Source organism: Talpa occidentalis, unplaced genomic scaffold (assembly GCF_014898055.3).
Source record: "Talpa occidentalis isolate TD23 unplaced genomic scaffold, MPIMG_talOcc4v2.1 talOcc4.12, whole genome shotgun sequence".
In the NCBI taxonomy this organism is placed as follows: Eukaryota; Metazoa; Chordata; class Mammalia; order Eulipotyphla; family Talpidae; genus Talpa; species Talpa occidentalis.
The window spans coordinates 9,140,289-9,166,236 of record NW_023601212.1 but is presented as its reverse complement, the minus strand read 5'-3'; the positions used below and the strand labels follow the sequence as shown (position 1 = coordinate 9,166,236).

General features: G+C 54.6%; 1 protein-coding gene across 2 annotated transcripts in view; it reads right to left on the bottom strand.

Annotated features, from left to right (window-relative positions):
• KDM4B (lysine demethylase 4B) overlaps positions 1 to 25,948 on the bottom strand; it is a 130,639-nt gene that overhangs the window by 5,858 nt on the left and 98,833 nt on the right. Inside the window, exons 11-21 of one of the 2 annotated variants that reach the window (XM_037505140.2) lie at positions 19,108 to 19,209; positions 18,470 to 18,672; positions 11,977 to 12,437; positions 11,643 to 11,763; positions 9,379 to 9,557; positions 7,446 to 7,668; positions 4,973 to 5,049; positions 4,643 to 4,698; positions 4,303 to 4,411; positions 457 to 642; positions 206 to 370 (exon numbers count right to left, since the gene is read on the bottom strand). In XM_037505140.2, coding sequence (XP_037361037.1) covers positions 206 to 370; positions 457 to 642; positions 4,303 to 4,411; positions 4,643 to 4,698; positions 4,973 to 5,049; positions 7,446 to 7,668; positions 9,379 to 9,557; positions 11,643 to 11,763; positions 11,977 to 12,437; positions 18,470 to 18,672; positions 19,108 to 19,209 — 1,882 coding nt within the window. The remainder of the gene's footprint in view (positions 1 to 205; positions 371 to 456; positions 643 to 4,302; positions 4,412 to 4,642; positions 4,699 to 4,972; positions 5,050 to 7,445; positions 7,669 to 9,378; positions 9,558 to 11,642; positions 11,764 to 11,976; positions 12,438 to 18,469; positions 18,673 to 19,107; positions 19,210 to 25,948) is intronic. The other variant, XM_037505141.2, reaches the window with a different exon arrangement.

Genomic DNA, 25,948 nt, shown 5'->3' with positions numbered 1-25,948 from the left:
GCCTGAGCTGGGGGTGTCACCTCCCTGTCGGCTTGCATGAGACCGCGCACGCTTTCTGCAGTCTCTGCAGGCGGCCTGTGGCCTGGGCCTATCCAGTGAGGCGACAGGTGGCCCTGGATGCAGATGACCCACAGGAGGGGCCAGGGTACCTCCTGGCATCCTAACGGTAGCCCCGCCCGTGCCCAGCCCACCCCATGTGGCTCACGGTGATGCTCTCTGGGTACAGGTTGTCGCTGTAGGACCCATCGTCAAAGTTCACTTCATAGAAGGTCTGCGTGGTGGTGCCAATGACACGGCACCGGTAGTAGAGCCCGTTGCGGTTCTTGGTGATGACCACCTGGCCTAAGGACACGGCCCGAAGGAACTGGACCTGGGAGGGTGGAGGGAGAGGGCTGCGTCACGGGGACGGCAGGCTGCAGGTCGTGGGGGCAGGTGGGCGGGCAGGCCGGCACTCACGGAGTGGCCCCCCGACTTGTGCTTGAAGCAGGTGATGGAGACGACGTAGGGCCAATCGTCCGGCTCCATGAGGACCCCGGCAGCGTGGGCACAGGTCACGTGGAAGGAGGTGGAGCAGTGCTCGCAGGAGCACTGGATGCAGGCGCCAGACACCTTCTTCATCCGCTTCCGGCAATACACACATTTCTGGGGGGACATGGGCAGCAGAAATGGGACCCTGGTGCCTCAGACTCTTGGGCTGGGAGCCCCTCCACTAATAATCCCCCAGGACTATCTCCTAGGAGTGACCTCCTGAGATCCAGAACTTGGAGAACCCCTCACACCACCCCAGAGCTGGGCCCTCCCATCTCACCCACCCAGCCTACTGCTTGACCCCAGGAGCACTTCCTAGCTGCTCCGCCACGAGTGCCCTCTGCCTGCAGCAGGCACTGAAAAGCCACATGGCGGAATATTACTCAGCCATAAAGGAGTGGAGCACCGATACACACTTCAGGGTGGAGGGATCCTGAGCACACAACGCTCAGGGAGAGAAGTCAGACCATGAGGCCACACGGTGTGAGTCCACTGATGTTAACTGTGCAGAGAGCAGGTTTGTGGTTGCCAGGGGCTGGGTGCTGGCTGGGGACAGATGGCTTTGGGGTTGATGAAAATGTTCAGGAATGAGAGGTAATGTTTGGCCCAACTCTGTCAATGTACTGAAAGAACTGAATTTATACTATAAAATGTAAAAATGGAGAACTCAATCTAAATTCTGAATAAAAGCCCTGCAGGAGCATCAGAACAACGCCCTGCACCTTCTGAGGGCCCACATGGTAGGAGTGGCGCCTGCCTGTGGTGGCTGGCCTGTGCCAGCACAACCCAGCACAACCCAGCACAGACCCTGGGAGACTCGGGTGGCCAAGCCCCGAACTGCCCCCACAGCAGCAGTCAGGCCCCGCCCCTGATATCCCTGAGGACTTAAGTGAGGGCTTCATTGTTCTGTAAACAGCGTTCAAAGGCCAGATAAGCACTGTGAGGAAGGGCGCTGTGGGGCTCCACCAGCCAGGCCAGGATCGATAGCGATGAGACCTCATTATTAAACTGTCAATACCTAATTCCCCCTCTGGCCAGCAGGGAAGGCGCTGACACACGTGCAACCGGCGCTGCCCTGCAGAATGGGGCCTGCGTGCAGTGCCCAGGCAGCTGCCCCGCCAGAAGACACCCTGCAGCAGCCCCTGCACCCAGCACCCACAGGCATCCTGGGTGGGGGCGCTCGGCCACCACCCTGCAGCCCATGGCCAGACCCAGCCTGGCAGCACCCTTCCTCTGGAGCCGGGGCAGCTCATTACTCCGCCTCTGAGTGCCAGGAAGAATGTGGCGGGGTCCCTGCTGAACCATTCATCAGGAGCCGTGTGTGGGCTGTGGCGAGGGCACTTGGGTAGAGAAGTGCTTTAATTTCTCCTCGAGGGCACCAGGGCTGGATGAATGGAAGAACGACCAGGCCTGCCGCTCGCCTGCAGCCGGGGAATTGCTGGCGGGCGGCTGGGCAAGCAGGAGTTAACTGCTGGCTTCTTTGTGCAGCTCCATTAGGCAGTACAAGCAAGCCTCATGTAAAAAGATTTTTAATTCATCGTTACAAGTGCTGGTAATGAAGAGGCTGCAAGCTGGAAATGTCAGATGATCCATAAAGCCTATGGAAGGGAGGATCTATCATGGGCACCGGGTACTGCACCATCACTTCACCTGAATAATGAGGCTTTTTACGCCATGTTCCTGGAGGAATCACCTGCAAGCCACTGGCCTCCTCCTAATCACACAGCACGCCCAGTAGCGCCCGCCATGGCCGCCCCAGGCACTATGAATGAAGAGCCAGTCCCTCCCACAGGGTCCCCACCAGAGCCCAATGAACCCTGCCTGGCAGCCCCAACTTAGAGGCCTTAAACGTGGTACCCCCTTCATGGGGAGCCAGGCTGCACAGTGGGTGTTGGTTCCTCTCTACAGCACCCCCACTAGGCTACAGCCCAATTTCTCTGGAGCCTGCTGCAGGCCTGGAGGAGCAACAGTGTCCCAGGACTACCCCAGGGAGCTGGGGAATAACTGGCAGGAGAAGAGCCGGGTGCTGTGGGGCACCCTGGCTGGGGGCCCAGTCCTGGGGCAACAGGACACACCCTTCAGTGCACAACCCCCCCCAGGCTGGCCGCGGACTCACAGCAGTGACAAACCTGAGGGCAGGCACTGGTGCTCAGACACTAGCTATGGCCTGCAGTGCTCACGGTGCAGGACTCCCATTTGACAGCCAGGAAGGCTGAGGCTCAGGCAGACAAGGAGTCTGTCTGGAGTCACATAGCTGGCAGGTGGCCAAGCCTGGAATGGAAGTAGGCACTGGCTGAGTCACGTTCTACCTGCTCTTTTCGCTGCCCGGGGGGTTCCCCAGGGGTGGCCATGATGAGAGAGAGTGCCCCAACCAGGAAGGCTGGTTCCTCTGAGCGGGAAGCACAATTATATCAAGAGGCCAGTTACAAAACTCCTACAATTCAACAGCTTTAGAAGTGGGCAGAGGACTTGAATAGACAATTTCCCAGAGAAAACATACAGATAGCCAACGGGCCCGTGAGAAGGCGCTCAGCATCAGTGACCACTGGGGAAATGCCAGTCGAAGCCACAGCGGGAAGCCACCGGCACCGCGAGGAAAAAAGCACCGCAGAGGATGAAAGCGGCCCTCGCGCGCTCCCGGGGACGCAGACGGCGCAGCCTTTACGCAAACTAGTGCGACGCTCCTTGAGAAATTAGAAATAGAACTACTATATGATCCAGAAATTCCACCCATTTCTGAGTATTTATCCAGAGGAAACAAAATCGCTACCTTGAAGAGCTAGCTGCACCCCACGTCCGCGGCACTGTTTACAGCAGCCGAGATGCGGAATCCACCTAAATGCCCAGCAGTGGATGATGGATGAAGATGTGCATAATGGAATATTCTTCGGTCATGAGAAAGAAGGAAACCTGCCATTCTCAACAACGTGGGTGGAGCTCAAGGACAGCCTGCTACGTGAGGTGAGCCCATCACCAAAGGACACGTACACCGTGTGAGCTCACCCGGGCGAGGACTCCAGGAGTGGGGAACCACAGAAGCAGAGTGGAGGGTGGCTGCAGGGGCTGGGAGGGCCACAGGAGTGGCTGTTCATGGTTATGAATGTCAGGCCTGTAGGGTGAGCACGTCCTAGAACTCTGCCGGACAGTGCTGTGCCTGCAGCCAGCAATGCTGTAAATTTGTTAACTTATAAATTTGTTAAGAGGGGACATTTCATGTTAAGTGTTTTTACCACAATGTGAAAAAGAAAGGGGCCAGGTACAACAAAAGAAGAGAGGGCAGTGTGTGCGGCCCACTCCCACAGCCACTGTGGACTGCACACGGGAGGCCCGCACAGCCCGGGCAGAGCCAGCTGCACCCTGCCAGGGAGTCCTGCTCCTCCCCTGCACCTGCATGCCGTCTGCCTTTTGCTCTGCGTGTCTGTGGGATCGTTTTTTCTTTTTTTTTTAAATTTTATTTTTATATTCCCCATACAATTGCAACCCCCTTATTTTGACCCCAATCCCTCCTTTCCCCGCCCCCCCCACCTCCCATAGAGTGTCTCTGGTTGTTTGTTGATTTTGATTTTTACTTTCTTATAGTTATTCTTTTTCCTGGTCTCTTATTTAGGTTTTCTAGATTCCTGCTATGAGTGAGGCCATCCGGTATTTTTCTTTTTCTTTCTGGATTATTATCTGTGGGATCTTTTCCCAAAATGTAGGTTTGTCAAACTGAATCAGGGTGTCCAGCTTCCTGGCAGCCACCCTCCATCCACAGGGCAAGACCAGGGCACATACCAGCTTCCACCGCTGCTCTGGAATGGCACTGATGTCCACAGGGTGGCGCTCCATCACATTCAGGAATCGCACTTCTGGGACAGCGATAGCGCAGATCACATGGATCCACCTGGGGTGGAATCAGGGGCCAATTGCACACCAGGCCCTCCTGGGGTCATTTCACAGCTGCTGGCATTGTCCCGCCCACCCCTGCCTGCATCCTACCACTCAGTCAGTATATGGGATATTAAAGGACAATCTGTGGGGTCTGCTCCTTCTGGTCCCAGGCCCCCCAACCCCTACCAATTCTGGGGCCTCAGGACCCACACCCAGGACAGGGAGTCCAGCGCCTTCTACCCACCTCCTATCCGTTGTCATCTGTAGGGCTCCTCCCCTGAGGTTACACAGGCAGCACTCCTGTGGAGACCAGACAACCATGTTGAGAGATACAGACCAAGGCTACCGCCCACTGCTCCAGGCCTGGCCAGTCCCCTGTCCAAAGTCCTTACATTTCAAAATAGCTGCTGCTGAGGTGGTAGACGGGAAGTGACCACCCTTCATTCCCAGGCAGACCCAGAGCGACCAAGGCCAGGTGTCCAGCCCAACCAAGGCCACTCTGTGGAACTGACCCGGGCCAGGGGCTACCCTGTGACCAGCCTGGCTCCCCCCACCAACAGCAGGGGCAAGGTACCGCAGTCCAGGCGTGGGCTGTGCACCGGGAACACGTCCAGTCCTCACTGACCAGTTCGGGGCGGATGCCGTAGCAACCTGCAAGACAACAGAGGGTGAGTGAGGTTAGCATCTGTCACTAAAGCTGCACGAGGGGCTGACAGGGCCTTCTAGAATCTGGCTGCACTACTGAGGTAACTGCTCTCACCAACCTCTCTGTCTCACTCCAGGCCACTGCACACAGCAGAAGGGTTTGTACCTGGCTCCCTGGGAAGGCGGGTGCCAGGAAGGAAAAGAGGGTCTCACAGGAGCCCTCTGCCAGGCCTGCACAAGCTGAACGGAGCTCTCGCTGTCAACTCCCCACTGAAAAGGCCTTCTCCAGGCTCTGTGGCTGAGGAAGGCTGAGAACCAGGAAAGGGACCGAGATTCATGTAAAATGCTAAGTAGGTCTCATGGGCACTGGCACTCAGAGGCAGAGGTTGGCCAGCAGAATGGTTACTACTGAAGCCTGGAGTCAGAGGCTCCAGGTTATCAGGGTGGCTCGCTCTGGAACACGGCTCTGGTTGAGAAACGGCAGAGGGCACCAAAAAGGGAGGGGCAGACCAATGGACATGCCCCAGCGGCTCTACCTCCTCCCCCAGAGGTCACTGCCCAGCAGTACTGTGGGGCCCTCAGCCAGCGGTTACAGTGGCTGAGGGGCCCTGGGCAAGTAGAGGGAAAGAGCAGGGCAGCAGGAACGTGGCTGCTGAGCCCTCGTCCGCTGCTGGTGGGGACGCAAACTGGTCCCACCACCATGGGAAGCTGTGGGGAGGTTCCTCAGAACACTAAAGATGGATCAGCCGTATGATCCAGCGATTCCACTCCTAGCAATCTACCCAAGGAGCACAAAAAATACAAATTCAAAAGGAAACCTGCACTCCTGGTTTACTGCAGCACCATTTACAATAGCCTAGATAGGGAAACAACCTAAGTGCTCAATAGACAAATGGATCAAGATGTGGTACATACACACAAGGGAATACTACTCAGCGATCAAGAAAGATAAACTCATGCCATCCGCGGCAACGTGGATGGGGCGGGAAGAGAGAATGCTAAGAGAAATAAGTCAGAAGGAAAAAGGTAAATATGCAGAATATAGAGAAAGCAAACAAAGTGTCAGGAAAAAAGACAGAACTTGCAAGCCGATCACAGAGCTGGCTACAGCAAGGGAGTGGAGGGGTCACAACGGCGGGAAGAGCAGAAGGGACTGTGGTGGTGGAACTACAGGGACTACACCCAAGGAGAGAAATCCAACACTGTCCCCACATTAACAAAGATGTGAGAAAATAATAATTAAAAAAAACAACTGTATTTAAATAAGTTTACAAAGAAAAAGAAAGGCAGCCTTCTGCTGTGTACCCACGGAGGCCCCGAGGGAGGGCAAGGTGCCGAGAGACTGCTCTGGGCCTCTGTTCTGTCTTCTGAGGGCACTCAGACAAAAGGGCCTGGCTGCTGGAGGGTACGGGGCCTCTACCTCCCTCCAGAGCCAAGGAAGACATCTGTGCTGAGCTTCCTGCCTCCCATGCACCTCGGGCGCCTCCAGTTTGGGCTGGGCTGTTGCTGCCTTCCGCCCAGGAGCTGCCTTCCCAGGAGTGAATCTCAAACTCAGGCTCCCAGACTGGAGACAAAATGAGCTATGGGCAGGCCTCTGCAGGGGCGGCTAGGACAGAGATCTATGGCCACCTTCCTCTGCAGGCAGCACAAGAAATTAAACAGCTCTTGAAAGCTCTTTTTGTTCTGGAAGCCCAATCTCACATTCCCTGCCTGCCTCATGACCGAGAAAGGGGCAGACACCCATTTTTCTGTCTTAGGCTATGGTCTTGCTTTCAGGAGGCTGTGGGAGGGTGGTAGCCCAGAGCAGAGATAAATGGGGCCCAAACCACTCTAAAAAGCTCATCTTTACCATCAATTCCAACTCTGGTCCCAAACAGTAGAGTTTAAAAATATCAGGGGGACCTAATCTCTTCCTGCTGCCTCCCAGGTCCAGGAGGGGAGGGTGGGCCTCAGCAGAACTGTCTAGAAGGAGGCTGATCAGGAAGGTCCACCTAGCCAGGGTGAGAGTAGTTTGGCAGAGATTCAAGAACGAGTAGTATTTCTAGAAGGATCCAGCTGGGTTCCTGTCCTCCTGGGGCTTCCTGCCCACTTCCCCCTCTGGTGGGTAAGGGCAGCTTTCCGCAAGCATCCCTCGGAGTAAGGGGCCATTGCCACCGGGGTTTAACCTGCTCAGGGCCTTCTCGGAACCCCACTTGAGGGGCCCAGCCCTCTCCTTCGTGAGCAGGGTGCACCCCTAGCTAAGTGGTGGGACTCCTGCCCACCACCCGTTATGTGACGGATGAGAGCCCACTCGAACCCCAGACCTGGCCCTGAAAAGCAGCCCAGAGGAAAGGGAAGGCAGAGCCCACAGCTTCTCGTCAGCAGCCCTCCCTCGGGCCACCCGCCGGCAGGACTGCACTCACTGGCGTGGACCTGCAGACAGCACTTGGCACAGGCGATCAGCAGGCTGGTCCCATCCTCCCCGATGGAGGAGTTGGCAGGGAGCGGTTCAGTGTTCTCGCCGCTGGAGGTGAAGCACATCTCGGGGATCAGTGGCCTCGTCTTCTGGCCACTTTTGGAAGGTGGCACAGATGACGGGCCCTCCCCAAGAGAGGCCTGAGGAGTCTCTTTTTCTGTCTGTAGGGACTATAGGAGAAGGAGGCCGCCCTCAGTGGAGAGCCCAGTCCAACACAGGGCGGGGGCGGGGGGGGGGGGACAACTGACCATGAACCAGTCTGGGACCAGGCCAGCCCTGCTCTATCCTCTGCCCCCCTCTATCTCCAGCTACTCCCTTTCTGCAACCCCCACTTCTCTCCTTCCCCTAAGGGTCTTCCAGAAGTACCCATGCCTGGCCCCACTGTCCCAACCCCTACTCTGCTCTAGAAATCCCCAAACATAGGCAAACGCACCACCACCCTCTGCCCTCACCCACTGCTCTGCCCTTGCTATGCTCCAGCCACATGGGCCTCCTGGCTCTCCTTCCTATACTCCCAATGCCAGGCACCATGGGCCCCAAGGCCCTTGCGTGCTATGTTGCCAAGGTTCCTGTATGCTCTGGACGCCACCCACTCACGTGACCAGCAGCCACTTCCACTGCCCGTCTGTCAGTGGACTGGGTCCACTATCTGTCAGACCCTTCTGTCAGTCCTAACCATCCCCTGATGGCATGTTATCTGTTCTCCCCACCTCCAAGGTGCACCAGGCACCAAAGATCCAATCCCAAGAAGAGACTGAGGAAAACATCCCATTCTAGGCTTCAGGACGACCATGTTCCCAGATGGGGCCCTGGATCCACTGAGGTGTGATGGGAGGACCCGGGAAGAACCAGTTCCACTAAGGACCACCAGCTCTGCATGCCTTGTCGGGGGGTGGTGGCCCCTCAGACCAGCTTTGAAAATGGGGCTGCATACCTATCTCCCTCCTTGCCTTCGAGCTGCCCCCATTAGTTGAAAATGGCTTGAGGTGCACACACTTGATGAGGGGCAAGCAAGGCCTGCTTCGAGCCTCAAAGGCCCAGACTGTAGAAGCAGCTGCTCCCAGGCCTGCTGGTACCTCAGGTGTGATTGAATTACGATGCTTAGCTTAGCAACTAGAACTGAGAAGACTCAGATCTGAAGCTGGAGATGCCGGCATGGACTCCCAGCAGCCTCCCCAGCAAGGGCAAGAGAGCACTCGCCTAATCTCTCCATCAGACACATATTACATCTACTTTACTTCTAAGACCAGAGGTGGATCCAATCCACTTAGAGGCACTGGGTTCAGGCAGCTCTCAGGGGCAAGACCCTTGCAACAAGTAAGCCATACGCCTGAGCCCCCTGGCAAGGGCATGACCTCAGGGCATTTAGCTCCCTTGTGGAGGGCATGGGCATGAGGCTAAGAGCCAGGGACCCAAAAGAAAGCCAGGCCGCACCAGAGTCTTCACCTGTGCCATCCATGCCTGTGATGGTCCAGCCTCTAGCCTCTGCCCCCAGGCTAGGCCGAGAAGCCTTCTGAGGAGAGTGATGTGCTGCTTTCACACTGCTCCCAACCTCCCATCAAATACCCCCCAGCACTCATTTTTGCAGAAATGCACTGATAAGTCATAGGCCAATAAATCGCAAGAAGCCAGCTTTCTGCTCACAGCCCTCACAGGGAGTCTTTGGCTCACAAACCCCAGTGGCCTAGGCGCCACTCCTGCCTGGCTGGTCTGTGGTCCCATGCTGGCTCCTACAACAAATAGGCGCTTCATCCCACCAGACCCTCCACAGAGTTCGCATCAGACAGCAAGAACTGGCACCCACAGGAACAGAGACCCCACTGGGTGCTTTGCTGGGCGCTGTGTGGACAGCACAGTGCTAGGCCAGCCTAGGGAGTCACCTGGCTGTAGGGGTAGAAGAGGGTGCAGATGGCACAGTAGGGTTCAGTCAGGGCGGCTGCTGCGTTGAACTTCCTCTCAGCCTGGAAGCTAGCAGCCTTGTTCTTCCACTGCAGAGAGAGCAGAGACTTCAAGGCCTCGGGGTCACTCATGTCCTCCTCCCCAGAGAATGGGAAGGCTTCTAGAATACAATGAGGGGAGAAGAAAACCTTCAGCTCAGTGAAAACATGCCTACTCACTGCTCACCTCACCTCAGCCCAGCCCTATCTGCAACTAGCCCACCTGGCGACCCTGGTCCCATTTGAGGACAAGAGACAGGTGGGCCAGACCTTAAGAGTCAGGTGTAGACTCTGTGAGTTCAGTGGAACTAAGAGAAACACAGCTGGTGCTGGAAGGTAGGTATCGGTCGGGGCCATGTCACCCCAAAGTCACACTGAGACGGAAGCCACAAATGGACATCTGGCTCCACCATCCATACTTTGCAACTTGTCTCTAACCCCAGTCTTTACTACCAGCCAGCCTCACCCCAACTGCACCCCTACCTCCCATGCACTATTTAGAGCTCCAGATGAGCTTCAGAGCTCCCTGGGAGCCTGTTCCAGAAAGTGAGGTGTTCACTACGGGGGCCCAAACATTCAGAGCAGCTGGGCCAGCATGGCATGGCAGGAATATGTGGCTGGGAGCCTGAACTCTGGCTTGGGTCCAGCCCCCAGGCTGCTCCCCAGGAAAGGAGCATCAGGGGAGCAATGGGGGATACCCAACTCTCCTAAGGCAGACATTGTGTTCTCTGACAATGGGAGCCGGGCCTGACTTAGCAAAGAGCCAGAGGCAAGACTTCTCTATTTGAAGTCATGGACAAGGGAGGACCTAGTCATCTGCAGGTAAGAAGAGCCACCAAAGCCTTCAGGACACAAGTTGGAGGTATTCTGGAAAGAATGGAGGCAAGGACACTTGGCTACCACAGCCTGGAGGGGCCTTGGGAAGTGTCTGATTGTTCCTGAGACTCTTTCCACTCCTGGGAGCTCAGGACCTGTGGTCCACAGTGATTCCAGAACCCCTCTTCACCCTAGCCCCAAATCATATTCAGGATGAGAGAAACCATCCAGAAGATTTTCACATCCCACCTGCATCTCAAATGGAAGAAGCAGAAGGTGAAAAATTGGCTTAGCAGGATTTTGCATACGCAATAGCAACTCTGACTCTTGGCTGAGCGTTAAATAGAAGCTTCTCCGTCTCCACCCCTGCGGCTCTAGCTCCTCATAGCCTTTTATCCTAACCTCTCCCAGTCACTTCCGCAGTGGCTGGCTGTTTCCCAACCCTGCGTCAATCTCTGGCCCAAGTGTCTCTAACAACAGCCACCTGCCTAGGGGAGACAGGGTGAGGGCAAAGGTTTCCTCTGTTAGCACGACACAGACACAAACACGGGCTGCTTCCCCCTATCCCGAGGCAGTGAACAGCTGCAGTATTTTCACTGGAAATGAACTTGGAGGTTCAGAGAGGAGCACAGCCCTGTGATCACAGAATCCGAATTCATTTCTCAAGTCTCAACCTGGCAGGGCACAGTGGTGTGATACACACTGGAAGGCTGGCCCTGTGATGCATGGGGTGAGGGTCCACCTGCCTGTGCTAGGAATATCTTGGAAGCCCTGCTCTGTGCCAGGGATTCTAAGACCTTCAGAGGATGAGGCACTGTCCCTGCCTACCTTGAGGGCCAGGTAAGGAGAGATGCCCATGCCAGGGGCAGGGGCAGCCAACCTCAGCCTGGAGGAAGGCGCTTCCGGCAGGATCAGCATGTGGCACTTTTCACAAGGTGAGAAGGGGCAGAAGTAATACAGGCTGTGCCGGCACCCAGCCATGCACTTTCCAGGCATCAATCTGTGGACCTTCTTGGCAAGACCTCTCAGAAGGCTAGCAGATCTCATTTTATATAAACCAAATCACAGAAAGGCCAACGGCACCCAGGTGGTGGGCTGGGGTTTGAGCCCAGGCAGGCCATACTCCCGGCCACAGCCATTTCAGACCCTGGGCATGCGCAGAGTAGGCCCAGAGCCTTGGGCAGCACTGCAGGGCTGAATGCCGGGACCGGGTCGGAGGGAGGACTGGCCATCAGGGATGAACAGGGCCTGACTTTGATGGTGGTGGTGAAGGGGCAGAAGGCTGGGGCACCACATGGCCAGGAGACCGAGGGGAGAAGCAACAGTGAGGGTGGATGGGTTCACAGCTTGGGTCTGAGGGAGTCCCACTCAGGGACAAGCCCCCTGCTTACCCTCATCACTTGAGGCCTCCTGCTTGACTACTGATAGCGGGGATCGTGTGGGTGGCTTGCCCAGAGGGTGGCGCCGGCTCTTCTTTATCTCCATCTTCAATTTGGAAAATGTTGATGCTGCCTAAACACAGAACAAGACACATCTGCATAGGGCATGGCTTTGAGTCCCAGAGCAAAGCCCCATCAAGCAGGAGGTAATGCTAACAGCCTTTTGAGGGGTCACTCTGGTTTCCTCACCATGCACATGCCACCTGCTATGAAGAGAGCCCCAGGGGATGTGGCCTGCGCCCCCCCACACACCCCAGGGACCACTTGCTGCTACCCACCACCCTACCTGCACCTCGCCAGGTGGTCCACTCTCCTCCTCAGGACCTGTCAGCTCCATGGGGGCCGCCTGCTCCTTCCACGTGGGGCCCTTCTGGACAAAGTGCTCAAAGGCCTGCTGGCAGGACACGCGGCCCTTGTCACACACAGCCTTGCTGGGCCGCGGCACCACGTACAGCATGGGGATGATGGGACGTGGTTTCACCTCCTGCTCTTCCCCAGGAGCCTCAGGGGGCACGACGTTGAGGGGCGCTGGTGGGGGGCTCTCTTCAGTGGTCACAGGGCCCGGGGTCGGCACGGAGGGCTCCAGTGGGGGTGTTGGCTGAGGTGCCTCTTCAGCAGGGAACTGGGTGGGTGGGGGAGATGGCAGCTGGGGCAGGAGAGGGTGGTGGGGGTGCAGGGGGCTACAGCTCTTCTTCTTCCGGTCACTCTTGGCCTTGGCCACTGGCCGAAGTTTGCCCCTCCCATCATCTGTAGGAAGAGAGGAGACACCCTCAGTTTGCTAGGCAAGAGCTGGCTGGGGATGCTCATAGATCCTCTCTGGCCCAAAAAGGCCTCCCAAGCGAACACGGGCTCCAGACAAGTTCAAGCTGGCACAGGTCACCTTACCAGGTGGCCGAACACCAGCCCCGCCTGAGCCTTAGAGTAGGCCCCAACCCACAAGTCCTGGCCCAGGCTCACAGCCTCAGGAAAGACTCTGAGCCAGAAGAAGCCAGGTGTTAGAGAGACGCTGGGGAAAGACACTTTGTGATCCCAGGCTCCTGCCTGCAGGGGGTCTGGCCCAAACATTCTTCCAAAGAGGTGTTCCCTAGGCAATTAACATATACTTGTTGAATTTTTTAAAAGCAAAACCTCTAACAACAAACCAGAAACAAGAGGTCACTTGAGAGCCCCTATGGGCCTGGAGCTCCCGAAATATCATCCTTCTACCTCCGAGGGTCAGTTCTAGAGGATTCCCTGTCAGGTGACAGGGCAGGAAGGTTTATCCTCAGAGGCATTTCCATTTGAGGGCCAGGATGAGTGTGAGTATTCAAATGAAATTGAGGCGGGTGGTGTGGCTAGCAGAATCATGGCCCCCAAGACACCCTAACCTCAGGGCCTAACAGCAGCAGGGACTTTGAAGACCAAGTTAAGGATCTTGAGAGGGGAGGTGGCCACCTAACATAATCACAAGGACGCTGAAGAGCAGAGAGCCTTTCCTGAATGAGGTCAGAGGGAGACGTGACTACGGATGAAGGTCACAGACGCTACACTGCTGGTTGTGAGGACAGAAGAGGGGCCTGAGCCCGGGAGGCAGAGCTTCAGAAGCTGGAAGAGGCAGGAGACTGGTTCTCCTTGGGGTCTCCAGCAGGAACTAGCCCTGCCAACACCTGGATTTCAGTTAGTCCAGTGAGACCTGTGTGAGGCACCTGACCCCCATGGTGGTCTTGTTTCTAGTGGAGTTCGGTCGTTGGTAGTTGGCACAGTAGCCACAGGGAACCCATGCAGGTGGCGATGGCGTGGCCTGCCATGCCGAGTGGCACGTGGCATCAGGAGCCCTGCCCTAAAGGACTGTCAGCCTGGCCGCTCACTGGGGCAGAGTCTGGAGCCATGGAGCTCTAGAGTCTTGCCTGCTCCATCTGCAGAAGGGGCACACTAGCTAGCTCATCCCAGTACCCCCATTTCTGAGGAGTTCAGGATGTTGTATAAGGAGGGACAGGTGACTGAGGGGCTCACTGCCATGGGACTTTGAGGCTCAAACCCAAAGGTCCTATAAAATGGGGGGCAATTTTGTCGTTCTGCTGACAGTGTCACGATGCCCACTGGTACCCACAATTTAGTCTGGGGCTCTCCTGACCCTGATTAGGAAAATAAGGAAAAATGTAGGGAAAAGGATCTGTCCCCTTCTACGTCAAACTACTGACAAATGAAATGTAATCAGCTCCGGTTTGCAACACCGCCTTCTGGCTCACCTCCTGTCATGAAACCCCTGTTCCTCAGCCCGGGACTATGGTTTATCACTTAATTCTCAACCCACAACGACCCCAGGAAGGGGTGAAGCAAGGCTCACCCACTTAGAGCTGCAGAGACTGTGAGCCAGCTCCCCGGCCCCTACCCCTACTCCTGCTCCTGCCCCCACTCTCCTCCCCACCCCCTTGGCTGAGTGCGGGGCAGCCCTGTGCTGGCAGTCTGGGTTGCCCAGTCCTCGGCAAGCACGTGCCCTGTGTTAAGAGGCTCCATCCAGCACAACAAAGGGAGCACTAGCCCCCTAACACCTGTGGTCCTGAGTATTCCAGGGGCACCATCATGGATGCTCCCACACCTTCACCCCCTGGGGTTCCTCCCACACCTTCATCCACTTCAAGGAGCCTTGAGCCTTAAAGGCCACCCCTTCCTAGCCACGCCTCGGGATGAGTTTCCCTGACCAGGAAAGCAGCAGATGCGTTTTGCAAACACAAGCTCTTCTCCCCTACAGATGGGGAGCCTGGAGCCAAAGGTCTCCACCTAGTGCTGAGAAATTGGGGGAGACGGAGAGGGGGAAGGGGGGAGATGTGGTGGGGAAAGGGGGGGAGAGCTGGGGAGGAGGCAGACCCTCCTGAGATGGCGACCATGCCTAGCCGCAAGGGGCTGGCAAGTGCCCACGAGATGGTCACATTCCTGCAGGAGAAGCGAGCTTCCAGGCCCTAGGCAGCCGGGGTGGACATGCTGCCTTCTGGCTGTCTGCTGGGGCCCCAAGGGGTCAGGGGTAGGCAGGAGGCTGCTGGTCCATCCAAAAGTCAGGCCAAGTGCAGCAGCTCTCCCCAGAGGACCCCGAAGCAGAAGCCTGGGCCCCCACCCCGGGGCTTCCTCCTCAGGACGCTCACTGCTGCGTGGGAGCGACAATGTGTTTGCCCTGTGCAAATCCAACCCAACGTCCTCTGCTAAAGCCTGACACAATCTGATCTGTAGCACCTCCAGCTTTTAGGGACATTAAGCTGGCATTAAAGGAGTCTACAAACCACTTTAAATCTCCCACTCATTCAGGGACGCACATTTGCTGTCAGCTCTGACTGTGAGTGCTTATTTATTTGCTGTGTTCAATTTATTTTCCCTCGGAGGGCAGAGGGACCAGCTCAGAGCGCTCTTACTGCAGCACAGGGCTCTGGTGGACACCTACGGACTGCTTCCTCTAGAGAGGGGCTGGTGATCCACCCCCTCTCCCCCCCCTTGGAAATGAGGCTCTGTTGTGGGAAGGAACTGGGCCTCCAAAATCAGGATTCCGTGCTGCCCTGGACAGAGATGCCACCCCTGGGACAGCCTCACCTTCCCTGGGCCCACGTGCCAGGGGAAGAGAGCCCTGGAGGAATGTGTGGGCTGGCCCTTACCACTCCGAGACCATCGTGGGTGCTTGGACTCTGAAGCCCTTTTTGAAAAGCCCTGGGTCCCTGCATGTGAGACGCTGGGCAGGCCACCATGCACGTCTCCTCCTTCATGGCCACCGTTTGCCTATAGCATGCCTGTTTCACCCAGCCTTCCATTTAGGCAGGAAGCTGGGGAAGCAGACCCAGAGAGAAGAGCCTCTCGATCTCAAAGCCTGTCGCAGAGAATGCCTTATTCACCTAGTGTCCTTACAAAATTGGGAAGTGTGGATGGAGACACACAGGGAGAATCCATATAAACACAAAGGGAACGGTCCACAAGCCATGCAGAGGTGGAGCAGATCCTCCCTTACAGCCTTGCAAGGAAACAGCCCTGCAGACACCTTGATCTTGGGCATCTGGCCCCAGAGCCAGCAGAGGATAAACTGCTGGTGTTAAAGGTCCCATTTGGATTACTTCATTAAGGCAGGCTGAACAGACTCAGCCGCTCCCTAAATTACTGTCTGGCTTGTCACGTTCTCTGAACTTCACAGTCGTATGCTGCTTAACGGTTGGGTATGTTTTAAGAAATGCGTTGATTTCATCATTTTAACAACATTGTGGAGTGTAATTACTGAGACCTGGACGGCACAGCTGACTCTACACTGAGGTTGTCTGGTTACCTGGTCCACCATCACACATGTGTCCATCACTGACAGAAGCGTCGCTAAGCAGCCATGACAGGACCTGGGACATGGGATGTGAGGCCACTGTGACAACCACACTGTGTCTGAGTCTCTCCAGGGCACAAACCCCCGGGGTTGTGGGGAGTAGGTCTGAGAAGTTCAGCTCTCAGGATGAGGCCCAGCCATCTCTAGGACAGAGGATGCCTCCACAGCACTGGGCATTATCAGCCTCTCATTTCTACCCACCCACTGAGCAGACAGCAGTCTCTCCAGGCCTTTTGATGCACATTTCCCCAAGCACCCCTAATTTCCCTGCCTTTGGCATTTCTGCCTCTGGGGCCCATGCATGCGGGTCGTGGAGTTCTTATCTCTTTCTAGTCAGTGTACAGGGGCTGCAACTACCTTTCTCACTTGTCAGTTGGCTGTTTCATTTTCTTTAAGGTTCATCTTTTGATAATCAGCAATTCCTCCTAGTCATCCAATTCATCAATCTGTACCCTTCAGTTTGTGCTTTTCCATGAAAAATCACCTTAAGATTACAAAGATATTTTCCTATTTTGTCTTTAAACATTTTCAAAGTTCGGCCTTCCCAACATAAATTCTTAGGACACGTGGCAGAAAGTACTGACCCAAGAGACATCCCCATTCTGGTCCCCAGGACCTATGGACATGCCACCTCATGCGGCAAAGAGAGCTGTGCAAAGGGATGAAGTTGAGGCCACTTAGACAGGGAGCATCCTGGATTCCTGGGGGGCTCAGTGTCCTCATGAAGGTCCTTATAGAGGGAAGAGGAGGGTCTGAGGAAGAGAGATGGGTAGAGGCTGTGCGGCTGGCTGTGAGGACAGAGGAAGGGCCTGAGCCCGGGATGTGGTACCTCGAGAAGCTAGAACAGGTAGGAGATGGGGCACCCTAGAGCCTCAGAGCAGCAGCCTGCCCTACCCAAGTTTAATCCCATAAGACTAAGTCAAACTCCTAACTCCCAGGGCTGAAAAGGCAACTCTATGTAGCTCTGAGCCACTGTTATGTGGTCATTTGTTGCAGTGGCAGGAGGGAGCACATCTGGCTGGATCCATGGGTACCCACACACGGTCAGGCGTGCCCTGCTCCTAGGGTTCTATTCCTGGACCTTGATCTGTTCCTCTTGCTCCTCTCCCGCAAGCTAATGGCCATACTGATGCCTGGTGGGTAGCCTCGTCCACTCCTGACCTCTCTTCTTAGGCCTTTCTCCTCCCCTCTGCACTGAAATCAACAATCCCAAGCCCTGCTGGGAACCCGAAAGGAGGGGGCTGACCCTGCAAGTGTTTGGGGAGAAGCATGTCTTTGCATCAGGAGCTCTCCTACCACACAGCGCTTCACTGTTAGCCATTTCTGCTTGTCTTTAAAAAGCTTTCTGTTTTTCTCCATCAAGGTCTTCATTTTTTGTTAGATTTATTCCAAAATGGATTACTTTTTGGTTGCTTTTATCATAAGCAGTATTCTCTTGAAAATTACATTTTTTCTTACTGGCCAGTACATGAGAAGTGTGACAGGCTGATCCCAGGGCAACTCCACGGCTCCTATCTCAGACCCACTGCTTCTTCAGTGAAGATAAGCCCATCTACATGCAAACAGTGATCAAAAAGGACACTGAACTCCCCAGCAGAGCCCCCTGGTGTCCTGTGGCTCTGTGACTGGCTCCGAGGCTAGAGACGATTTATAATCTAGGCCCCATTTTTGCCTGGTACCCACAAAGGGCCAGAGAGGGAAGGCCACCCCCTTCTTTAATGCCGAGCGAGGAGCTGTTATGTGTAAACATGTGAGAAGTCGAACCTGTAGATGAAGCATATGAAACCTGCCCATCAAAAACAAAAAGAAACACTGCACAGGACCCATCCCCACTACGCTGTCCCACTGACCGGTGGCCAGGCAGGTAGGGGCTGTTTGGTTGCAACCAACAGGAATTCCTCTCTCATGTCAGAGTGGACAGCACCTCTCTCAGTGTCCTATATTCATATGTTGAAACTGACCCCAGTTTGATGGTGTTAGAAAATGGGGCCTTTGTTGATGATTAGGGCACGAGGGTGGGGTCCTGATGGATGGGATTAGTGCCCTTAAAAGGGAACCCAGAGAACTAGCTAGTTCCCTCTGCCATGCAGGGACACAGCCAGAAGGTGGCCATCTACAACTCGAAGGCAGTGCTCCCTTAAAACCTGGCTCTGGGGGAACCTGAACTCCCAGCCTCCCAGCCTCCAGAGCTAAGAGAAATACATGTCTTGTTTTTAAGTCACCTGGTCTATGGTGCTTTGTTACCTTCCAGCAGCCTGAATGGACTTTGATAACCTCTCTTCAGTTTCTGAGAGAAGAGAAACTTGGCAGTGTCCTCTAGAATGTACCTTTTTACAAAATACCACACTCAGCCAAGAAAGGCCTAAATTGGATTCTTAAAAAGTTGGGACTCTGGCTGCAGTGAACGCTGGTTCTCCCACCTGGTCTGCCCACCCGCCCGCCAGGCACAGCTGACCTTCAGTACCCTCGGCCTCCCGGCCCCGGGACAGCTGCTGCGGCTCCTCCTCCTCCTCCTCCTCAGGGTCAGCCTCCTGCGCAGCTTCCTCCTTCACACTGCACCCAGACTCCTCCAGGAGGGCTGCCCCCACCGCCCCCTCCCCTGGGGACTTGGGGTCTTCAGGCTTGGGCTTCTTGGGCTGGCTCCGCTTCCGATGAGACCTAGAGAGGGAGAATCATCAGACAGGAGGCAAAACAAGAGCTGTGCGAAGCCCCTGGTTGGTGTGCTCTTCCTGGCAGAACGGAGCCCCCCACATGTGAGGCCCCCCCACCAAGCAGACAGCCACATAGGACCCACAGTCAGGGGGAAATGTGGGTCCTGGGTGGAGTTTGCTCCTGGGGGCAGGAAGAATAGAGGGAGAAAGGGCTTGGGGAGAGGGGAGAGTAATGGGAATGGTGGGCTGGGGTGATGTCAAGCAGGGTACTGATGACGGCTGGAGATGGGAAGCCAATGACACCTGATGGGACGGAGGGAGGGGACTACCGGGCTCCGGGAGCCACTGAGCATGGGGCAGCAGACAGGGAGTGTGGACTCGGATGGAAACAGCAGCTCGTGTAAGATGCCTAGACGACAGACAAAACAAAAAGAGCACTTACGACAGCCCCGGCTTTTTGGTCTGCTCTTTCTTCCTTTCTAGATTTGGTTTTCTCTCCTCCTCAGTCTTTTTCCAGTGTCTGTTTTCTTTCAGACTAATTTGTCTAGAATGTAAACGTCAGGGAGTTTTTCTCCAGGACTGCTGTTCAACTTCCCAAGATGCCTCATCTCTGGGCCTCAGTGGGCTCCTGTGCCACTTGTGCCCGGGCCTCTCTGCTGTCCCTCCACATGGGAACTCCCAGCCCACATGTGGCTCCTTTTCAAACCTGCACCCAGGCCGCCTCCTTACCCCAATCCCAGTGCTGGCTTCCAGGGCAGGGCCTGAACCAGATGGAGGCAAACCCCCAGTGCCCAGCCTAAGCTTGGGTGGGATGGGGGGGTGCAGAGAACAACAGTCCTGGGGGTGGAGGGAGGCCCTTGTCCCCAAGTAGAATTCACACTGAGGCTTCTTAGTTAAAGTGAGAGAGAATGAGGGGTTAAAAAGAAAAGAAAGCAAGGAAGGGGGTTGGGCCTGCAGATTAGCTGCCAGGGTGTCCCTGCATGGTTCCAGGAAACTAGAATTCCTGGAGGCTTTCCAGAGAGGCGACATGACAGAAGGTGAGTGATTTTTTGAACTATGCAAAGCTATGAGTATGAAGTTCAGTCTTGGCTGGGTCACTGACACCCTCGAGGGTATGGGGGTGATAACCGCTTAAGACCTTGCAACCCAGCCCCACTAGCCTTTCTTCTTCCCAGGTAAGGTGAGTCCACGGCAGAGGGCATCAGTGTGGCACTGCTAGGGCTTCCCTCTACCTAAGTGTTAGACACAGAAACCCTACAGGATCTGTGGCAGCTGCACCTCCAAGGACTAAACAGTCACCTAGGAAGGAAAAGCAAGCCCATTTAACTATAATCAAGCGGGGAGCCCCAGGACTCCCTGAGGGGCTCCTGATGCTGGGACCCGCATCTCTCACCTAAGGCACTGTCAGCAGTCTTGTATTCCCTGCAGAATGCCAGGACCCCAGTTTCTTTTCCTTCCTGGGCTCTCCTCAGCTGACTCTTAGGGGCACCTCCTGCTGCCTCTCCTCCTAATACTAACTACTGTGGGTCAGCCTCACTGCTCAATTGCCAACTTGAGGGGCCCTTGGCCTGCTGCTGTTCCAACTCTTCTGAGCCCAGGCAATGCCTGGCACATGACGAGTCCCACTGATGTTTGCAGCATGAACCACCCAGATGACCAAAGGCGGAAAGCAAGGGAGCATTCCGGGGGTGGACAAGCATCATGGGCAGAGGCAAGGCATCACACACAGCATGGCGTGCAGGGGTCATTGAGGGGTTTCGGACAGGTGGGGTGAGGAGTGGGGTGGAAGGGGGCACGGGAGCCAGGAGCCTCCCTGAAGAATGCTTTCCACCACCTCAGAGCCACCACTGGCTACACTTGGGGAGTTTGAAAATTCTGGATGCAACCATACTTGCAGACAGGCACAAGTCTTGGGACCGGCAGCAGAGCCACATGGCTGGGCAGCCACAGGGAACCCAACCTGGCCCCAGGCAGCACCTGGTAGAAGGATTCCTCCCGCTGCCAGCTCACTTGGCCTTGGTTACTGGCAGCTGCCCAACTCCTCCAATCCCTTTCTTGCCCTCCCTCTACCTAGACCCGGAAATAGGCCCTAGAAACTGCTTCTGGCCCTGCTCTGCTTAACCACTTGCAGGGCTGAACAGGGTGTCCCACAGGACAGCTGAGGCCCTCTTCTATCCCCAATAACCACTGAGCTCAGAGCCCTGATGTTCCCAAACCCCAGTACTCCCAATATCCACTGGGGCCTTACCAATGGGTGTAAAAAGACTGGGGTGTAAGTAGGTGGACTGACATTTTAAAAGAGCCATGTCCTACTGCACAGGAGGAAAGCAAGTTGGGGAAAATAATGCTGGAAGAATCTATAACCAATTACAGAACTGGAGGGAGAGGCATCTGCCTGGCATATCCTAATTGTGATATGGCCACAGCAGCATCCCCTGGGCCAACTCCCCAAACTTCAGTCTCATATTTACTTCCACAGGACTCCCCACTGCTGCTGCTACTTTTCCTCTATTTTATTTTTTCAGTTCTGGGCTCTGCTGCTGAGTTGTCAGTATGGATATTTAGGGTGTAGCCCTCCTTTCTGCCTCCAATCCTGAATCTACCATCATCCTTAGGCAGAATTCCATATTTACATTTTTCTGTGTCTGTAAATTGCTCATGGCTGGGCATGGGCACAATGTGCACTGCTTTCTTTGCTGGCTCCTCCTGGAGTCAGAAACTGGCCCCTTATTTTAGATGCTTAGCTTTGTTGGTTATCTCCAGGTCTTCTGGTGCAGTATCCTGTGCAGAGTACCATGTACTCTAGAGTGACACGTGGGAACCCTTATCTTGAGACTGCTTTGGACTCTCCTGAATTGGATCTAGTTTCCCTGGATCCCACGTCTTTCTTGGTGGATGCCCTTATTTAACTGGACATACTCTTCAGTATATTTCTCAGAAAGGAGGAAATTATGAAACTTCAAAAGTCTAAAAAAAGACTTTTATTCCCTAGCACATTTAACTGTAATTTGGCCAGGCATATACTTTTGGCTGAAAATTATATCTCTTCTGATTCTGACTCTTGCGGCCTTGTCCCTTTGCCTATTGATAGCATATGAGCTATAAATGCAATGGTCCCATGCCATTTGGGTCTCTTTTGCTTTGTTTATTCCAGATGCTTTTGGGATTCTGTTTAACCCAAAAGTTGTGAAATTTCTATACTCTAGGAGATTTCCTCAAGCTGTTTCCCAACCCACTTATATTTTCTTTACTCGCAATTTAAATATCAATATAAAAGAGTCATTTCCTCTTTAAATGGTTTTTTGAGTAGCAACAGGTTCTTCTTTCATAAATGCAAAATCATCTTCCCTCTCTAAAAAGCTTTATTTCTTCTTCTGCTCACTGCATCATCTCTCAATTTGGATTCTGCTCTTCTCTGAGATTATCTTTCACAATGAGGGTTTCCTCAGAGGTTAGGGACCCCCTAGCTGTTTATTCTTTTGTGTGACGTACCAGGATGCTCACTGATGGTTCTTTGTGTTTTGTATGTGTGTGTGTGTGTTTGTCCGCGCGCACGCGTGCAGGCTCCTTGAGGGGGCGAGCCCTGCCACTTCACAGTAGCCTTAATACCAGACTCGAGTTTTGTTACCCAGGATAGGGTCCTTAACATTCTCAAGTCTCAGGGTTTGGGGAATATGGGGTTGGAATTCAGGTGTCCACCTTAAAATATCGCTCAGAACAGTCCTGTTTTGACCTAGTCTGATCCTCTCCTCCCTGTACGCAGACCCATATATTCGAGTTCTCTGTGCTGCAAAATCAGGTATCACTTGTCTATTCTTTCCTTCTCATCCAATTCTGCTGGTGCTGCTCAGCAGCCTTCATCCCCTCTCCTATTTCCTGTCACTTCTTTGTGGTCATTTTAGTGGTGATTCAGGAGATGGTGGCCCTAAACATGCACTTTGTCAGATTTAACTGGATATCATTTGGTTAAATGTGTTCAGACCAAATATTGGGACAAAGTCCAAAAAACACTAATATTCTTAACATAGTTGCAGGGGACCTTGGACCACAGATGGCAGGAACGGCATTGTGGGGGTTCCCTGGCCCATGCAGCAGGCTCAGAGTGGCTCCTGGCTCTGTCACCACAGGGCCCAGAATCAGGCCCTTCTCCTTGCCTAGTAGACATACTTCCTTTCCCTCCCAACATTCCTGCTGCCAGAGATAAGTGGGGTTATGGCATTTAAAGGATTTCATCTTTGAGGAATTGCAGAACATGTTGTTAGGGGGAACAATTAAGGAAACAGTCAGTAAGTCATGAAGGCAAGAAGTTCTCCAGGGATCACAGCTCTCCCTGAATGCCCAGGACCTGTGTCTGTGGGGAAGGGCTCAGGACCCGGATAGGCGCCAGAGGTGGAAACGCAGTGGCTGAGCACCAGACATCAAATGCAGGGGGGAAGGGGGAGACAGGAGAACAGGAGGGATCACAGGTGGGCAGCTCTCATCTCCCTGTTTCCACAGTGATCAAAGGATGGTGGATGGAGAGGTGGTATGAGTGGAAACTGCAGGGCCCGTGGGCTCAGCTGATGGCCCGAGTGCAGTTCCCCAGGGTGGCTGAGGTCCCCAGCCAGGGGAGCCAGCAAAGGATGGGGCAGAACCTGAATTCTTGAGCAGGTGAGGAAATCCCCACTGCAGACCAGCATGGTGGCATCAGGGGAGCTCAGATGTACTACTGCATAGTTTGGTCCCAGGCTCAGGTATGCCTGTGGTACATGAGTCATGGGCAGTTCCTGGAAGCTCTCATTGGAAACAACAAGCAACCAAGAGAAAAGACAGCGAAGAACTATTTGGAAGAAGGGGGTATGACAAAGATGCTGGTCCATACAGAGTGCCAGGTTCCTTGGCTCCCCTGGCTTGAGCCGGGGTCCTGCCTGGCAGCGAGACCTACGGAGGCCTTGAGGCAAAGCGCTGAAAGGTGATGGCTTTGAGTCATGTGGGTCATGGGGCAGGGAGAGGTGCCACTTCACCCAAGATTCAACCATGGAGAATAAATCCACGGAAGGAATGGAGAGGGCTATAGAACCCAGCACCTCACCTCTGTTCCGAGCTGACATCTGGAGAGTGGCTGTAGAGGCTGGACCCTCCACAGGCAGGGGGTGTGGCCACGCCAATCTAAGCGAGGACCAGGGAGAGGCTGCTCTTCTCTGAGCAGCCCAGAAACAGTTCCAGAAAGAGACCAGGTGCAGTGGGGACATAGGTACAGGGACACTGGGCTACTTCTGGGGACATCTGTGACTATCATCACTGGGGGTGACCCTGGCATGGAGTGGGTGGGGACCAAGGATGCTGCTAACACTCCACAGTGTCCCCAGAGATGACCCAGCTCTAAAAGTCCACAGTGCCAAGGGGAGCCCCAACCCAGAGACAGAACCAGATCTCTACCTGAGCCTGCCAGCTATCTAACCTGAGACAGGGGTACTGAGACAATGCCAATGCCTCCCCTCCCAAGGAAAAAAACCCCTGGCACTTAGGGGAGCCAATGGATTCCAGGGACAGCTGGGCAGGCGCAGGCTGGGCCAAGGTAAGGGCACCAGGGCCAGAGAGAAAGGCGCAGCACTTCTCAGAAGGCTCAGGTAGAGGGCAGGGGCTTTAGGCTTTCAAATGTGGTGAGTCAAGGATCAGGCTTTTCAGAGAAAGGTTCCCCACCCCATGACTGGAAAAAAAAAAAAAAAGGGAATCAGCCTCATTTTACATACTAAAGGCTTTAAAGAAAATTATATCCTTGGGAACACGACTTAATTTGTTATTCAGTCCCACTGTCTGAATATTACAGCTCCCCAGGTCGGCTGCGAGGGAGGGAGAGACAGGAGAAAAGAGTGCTCCAAAAAGGAACAGTGCGTGACAAAGGGGTTCTTGTAGCAAGAGGGGGTTATAGGGGCATGAAGGGAACTCGGGGGATCCGCTTCCTCTGTGCAGAGTTCTGGACAAGGCGAGTACTGGCCGGCTGGGGACCCTGAACTCAGGCAGGCTCTGTAACGGCCTCTAATCCCATTCCATTTCTGGCATGTGGCACCTGTTTATTGGCAATCCACTCTGTTGACCAATTAGCCTGAGCCACAATCAATTAGCCATTATATAAATGCCGAATCCGGCCTAGTTCAGTGAGAGTGCTCTGCTCAGGAAGATTGGGAGCTGCCACAGATGCGCCTCGCTGAGAAGTTGCTTTTCATGAAAAATAGTCAGGAGAGTCAGAAATCAAAAGGACAGACAACAAAGAGATCAGAAATGTGAGACTCACCTTCACGTGGGCTGTCAGGAACAGAAAGGAAAGCGTTCAGGAACATTCTCAAAGAGAGGGGCCACAGGGTGGGGAGACAGACATGAATGAGGCTGAGATTTGGGGATTCAAAGACAGACACATTCAAGATGAGAACAGTCCAGCTGGGGGGAAAGGTTCTGAACTGGGCTGAGGGCTCAGCGAGGATGGATTTATCAAAGGAGCTGCAAGGGTGTTTCTACGGGGTGTGTGGGGCCACCAAGGAGACATTGCCAGAGAAATGAAGTGGCTAAGTCACCCCACCCCTCGTTGCCAGGCCCTGAGGACACGTGGGCACAATCGGGTGGGATGGGACCAAGCCAGAAGTGGCCCAGAGGCTGCAGACAAAAAAGCCACCACTCAGGAAAGGGCAAGCAGCCCTCAGCCCCGGCCCTCAACAAGCCCAGGCCCAGGATGCCGCTGCCTGTTTTGCTTCAGTCCGAAGCTAAGAATGGCATTTATGTTTTCAAATGGTTCAAAAGTTAAAAGGATAGAGTCACGAGTCACTAACAACAGGGACATGTACTGAGAAATACGTTGTCAGGTGACGTCATCATCATGCGGTGTCAGCGCACGACAAGCCCAGATGGCCACTCCGCAGCTGCACGCGGCCTGCTCAGTCACCTGCAAGGCCCCGCTGGGTGAGATGCCACTCGGTGCACCTGACCGAGATGCTCTGTGGCACACGAACGTGACATGCACTTCCAGCGTCAGCGTCCACAGCAGTCTTACTGGGACATCACGGGCCTTCGTTTATTGAAGGTTGCCGTCTGTGGCAGCTTTCTCGGAGCTTCTCACCTCCGTGGGAGGGCCCCTCCAGCCCTTTACAGGAGGGTGGCTGAGGCTGCCTGGTGCTGTCCTCTGCACTGCACCCAAGGGCCTTGGAGGACATACTGAATGTTCTTGACACACTGAAAAGGATTCTATTTGAACTCAGTCTATGAACACTCAGACCCCTGAAAGCCTGAATGTTTTCCAGAAAAGAGCAAAC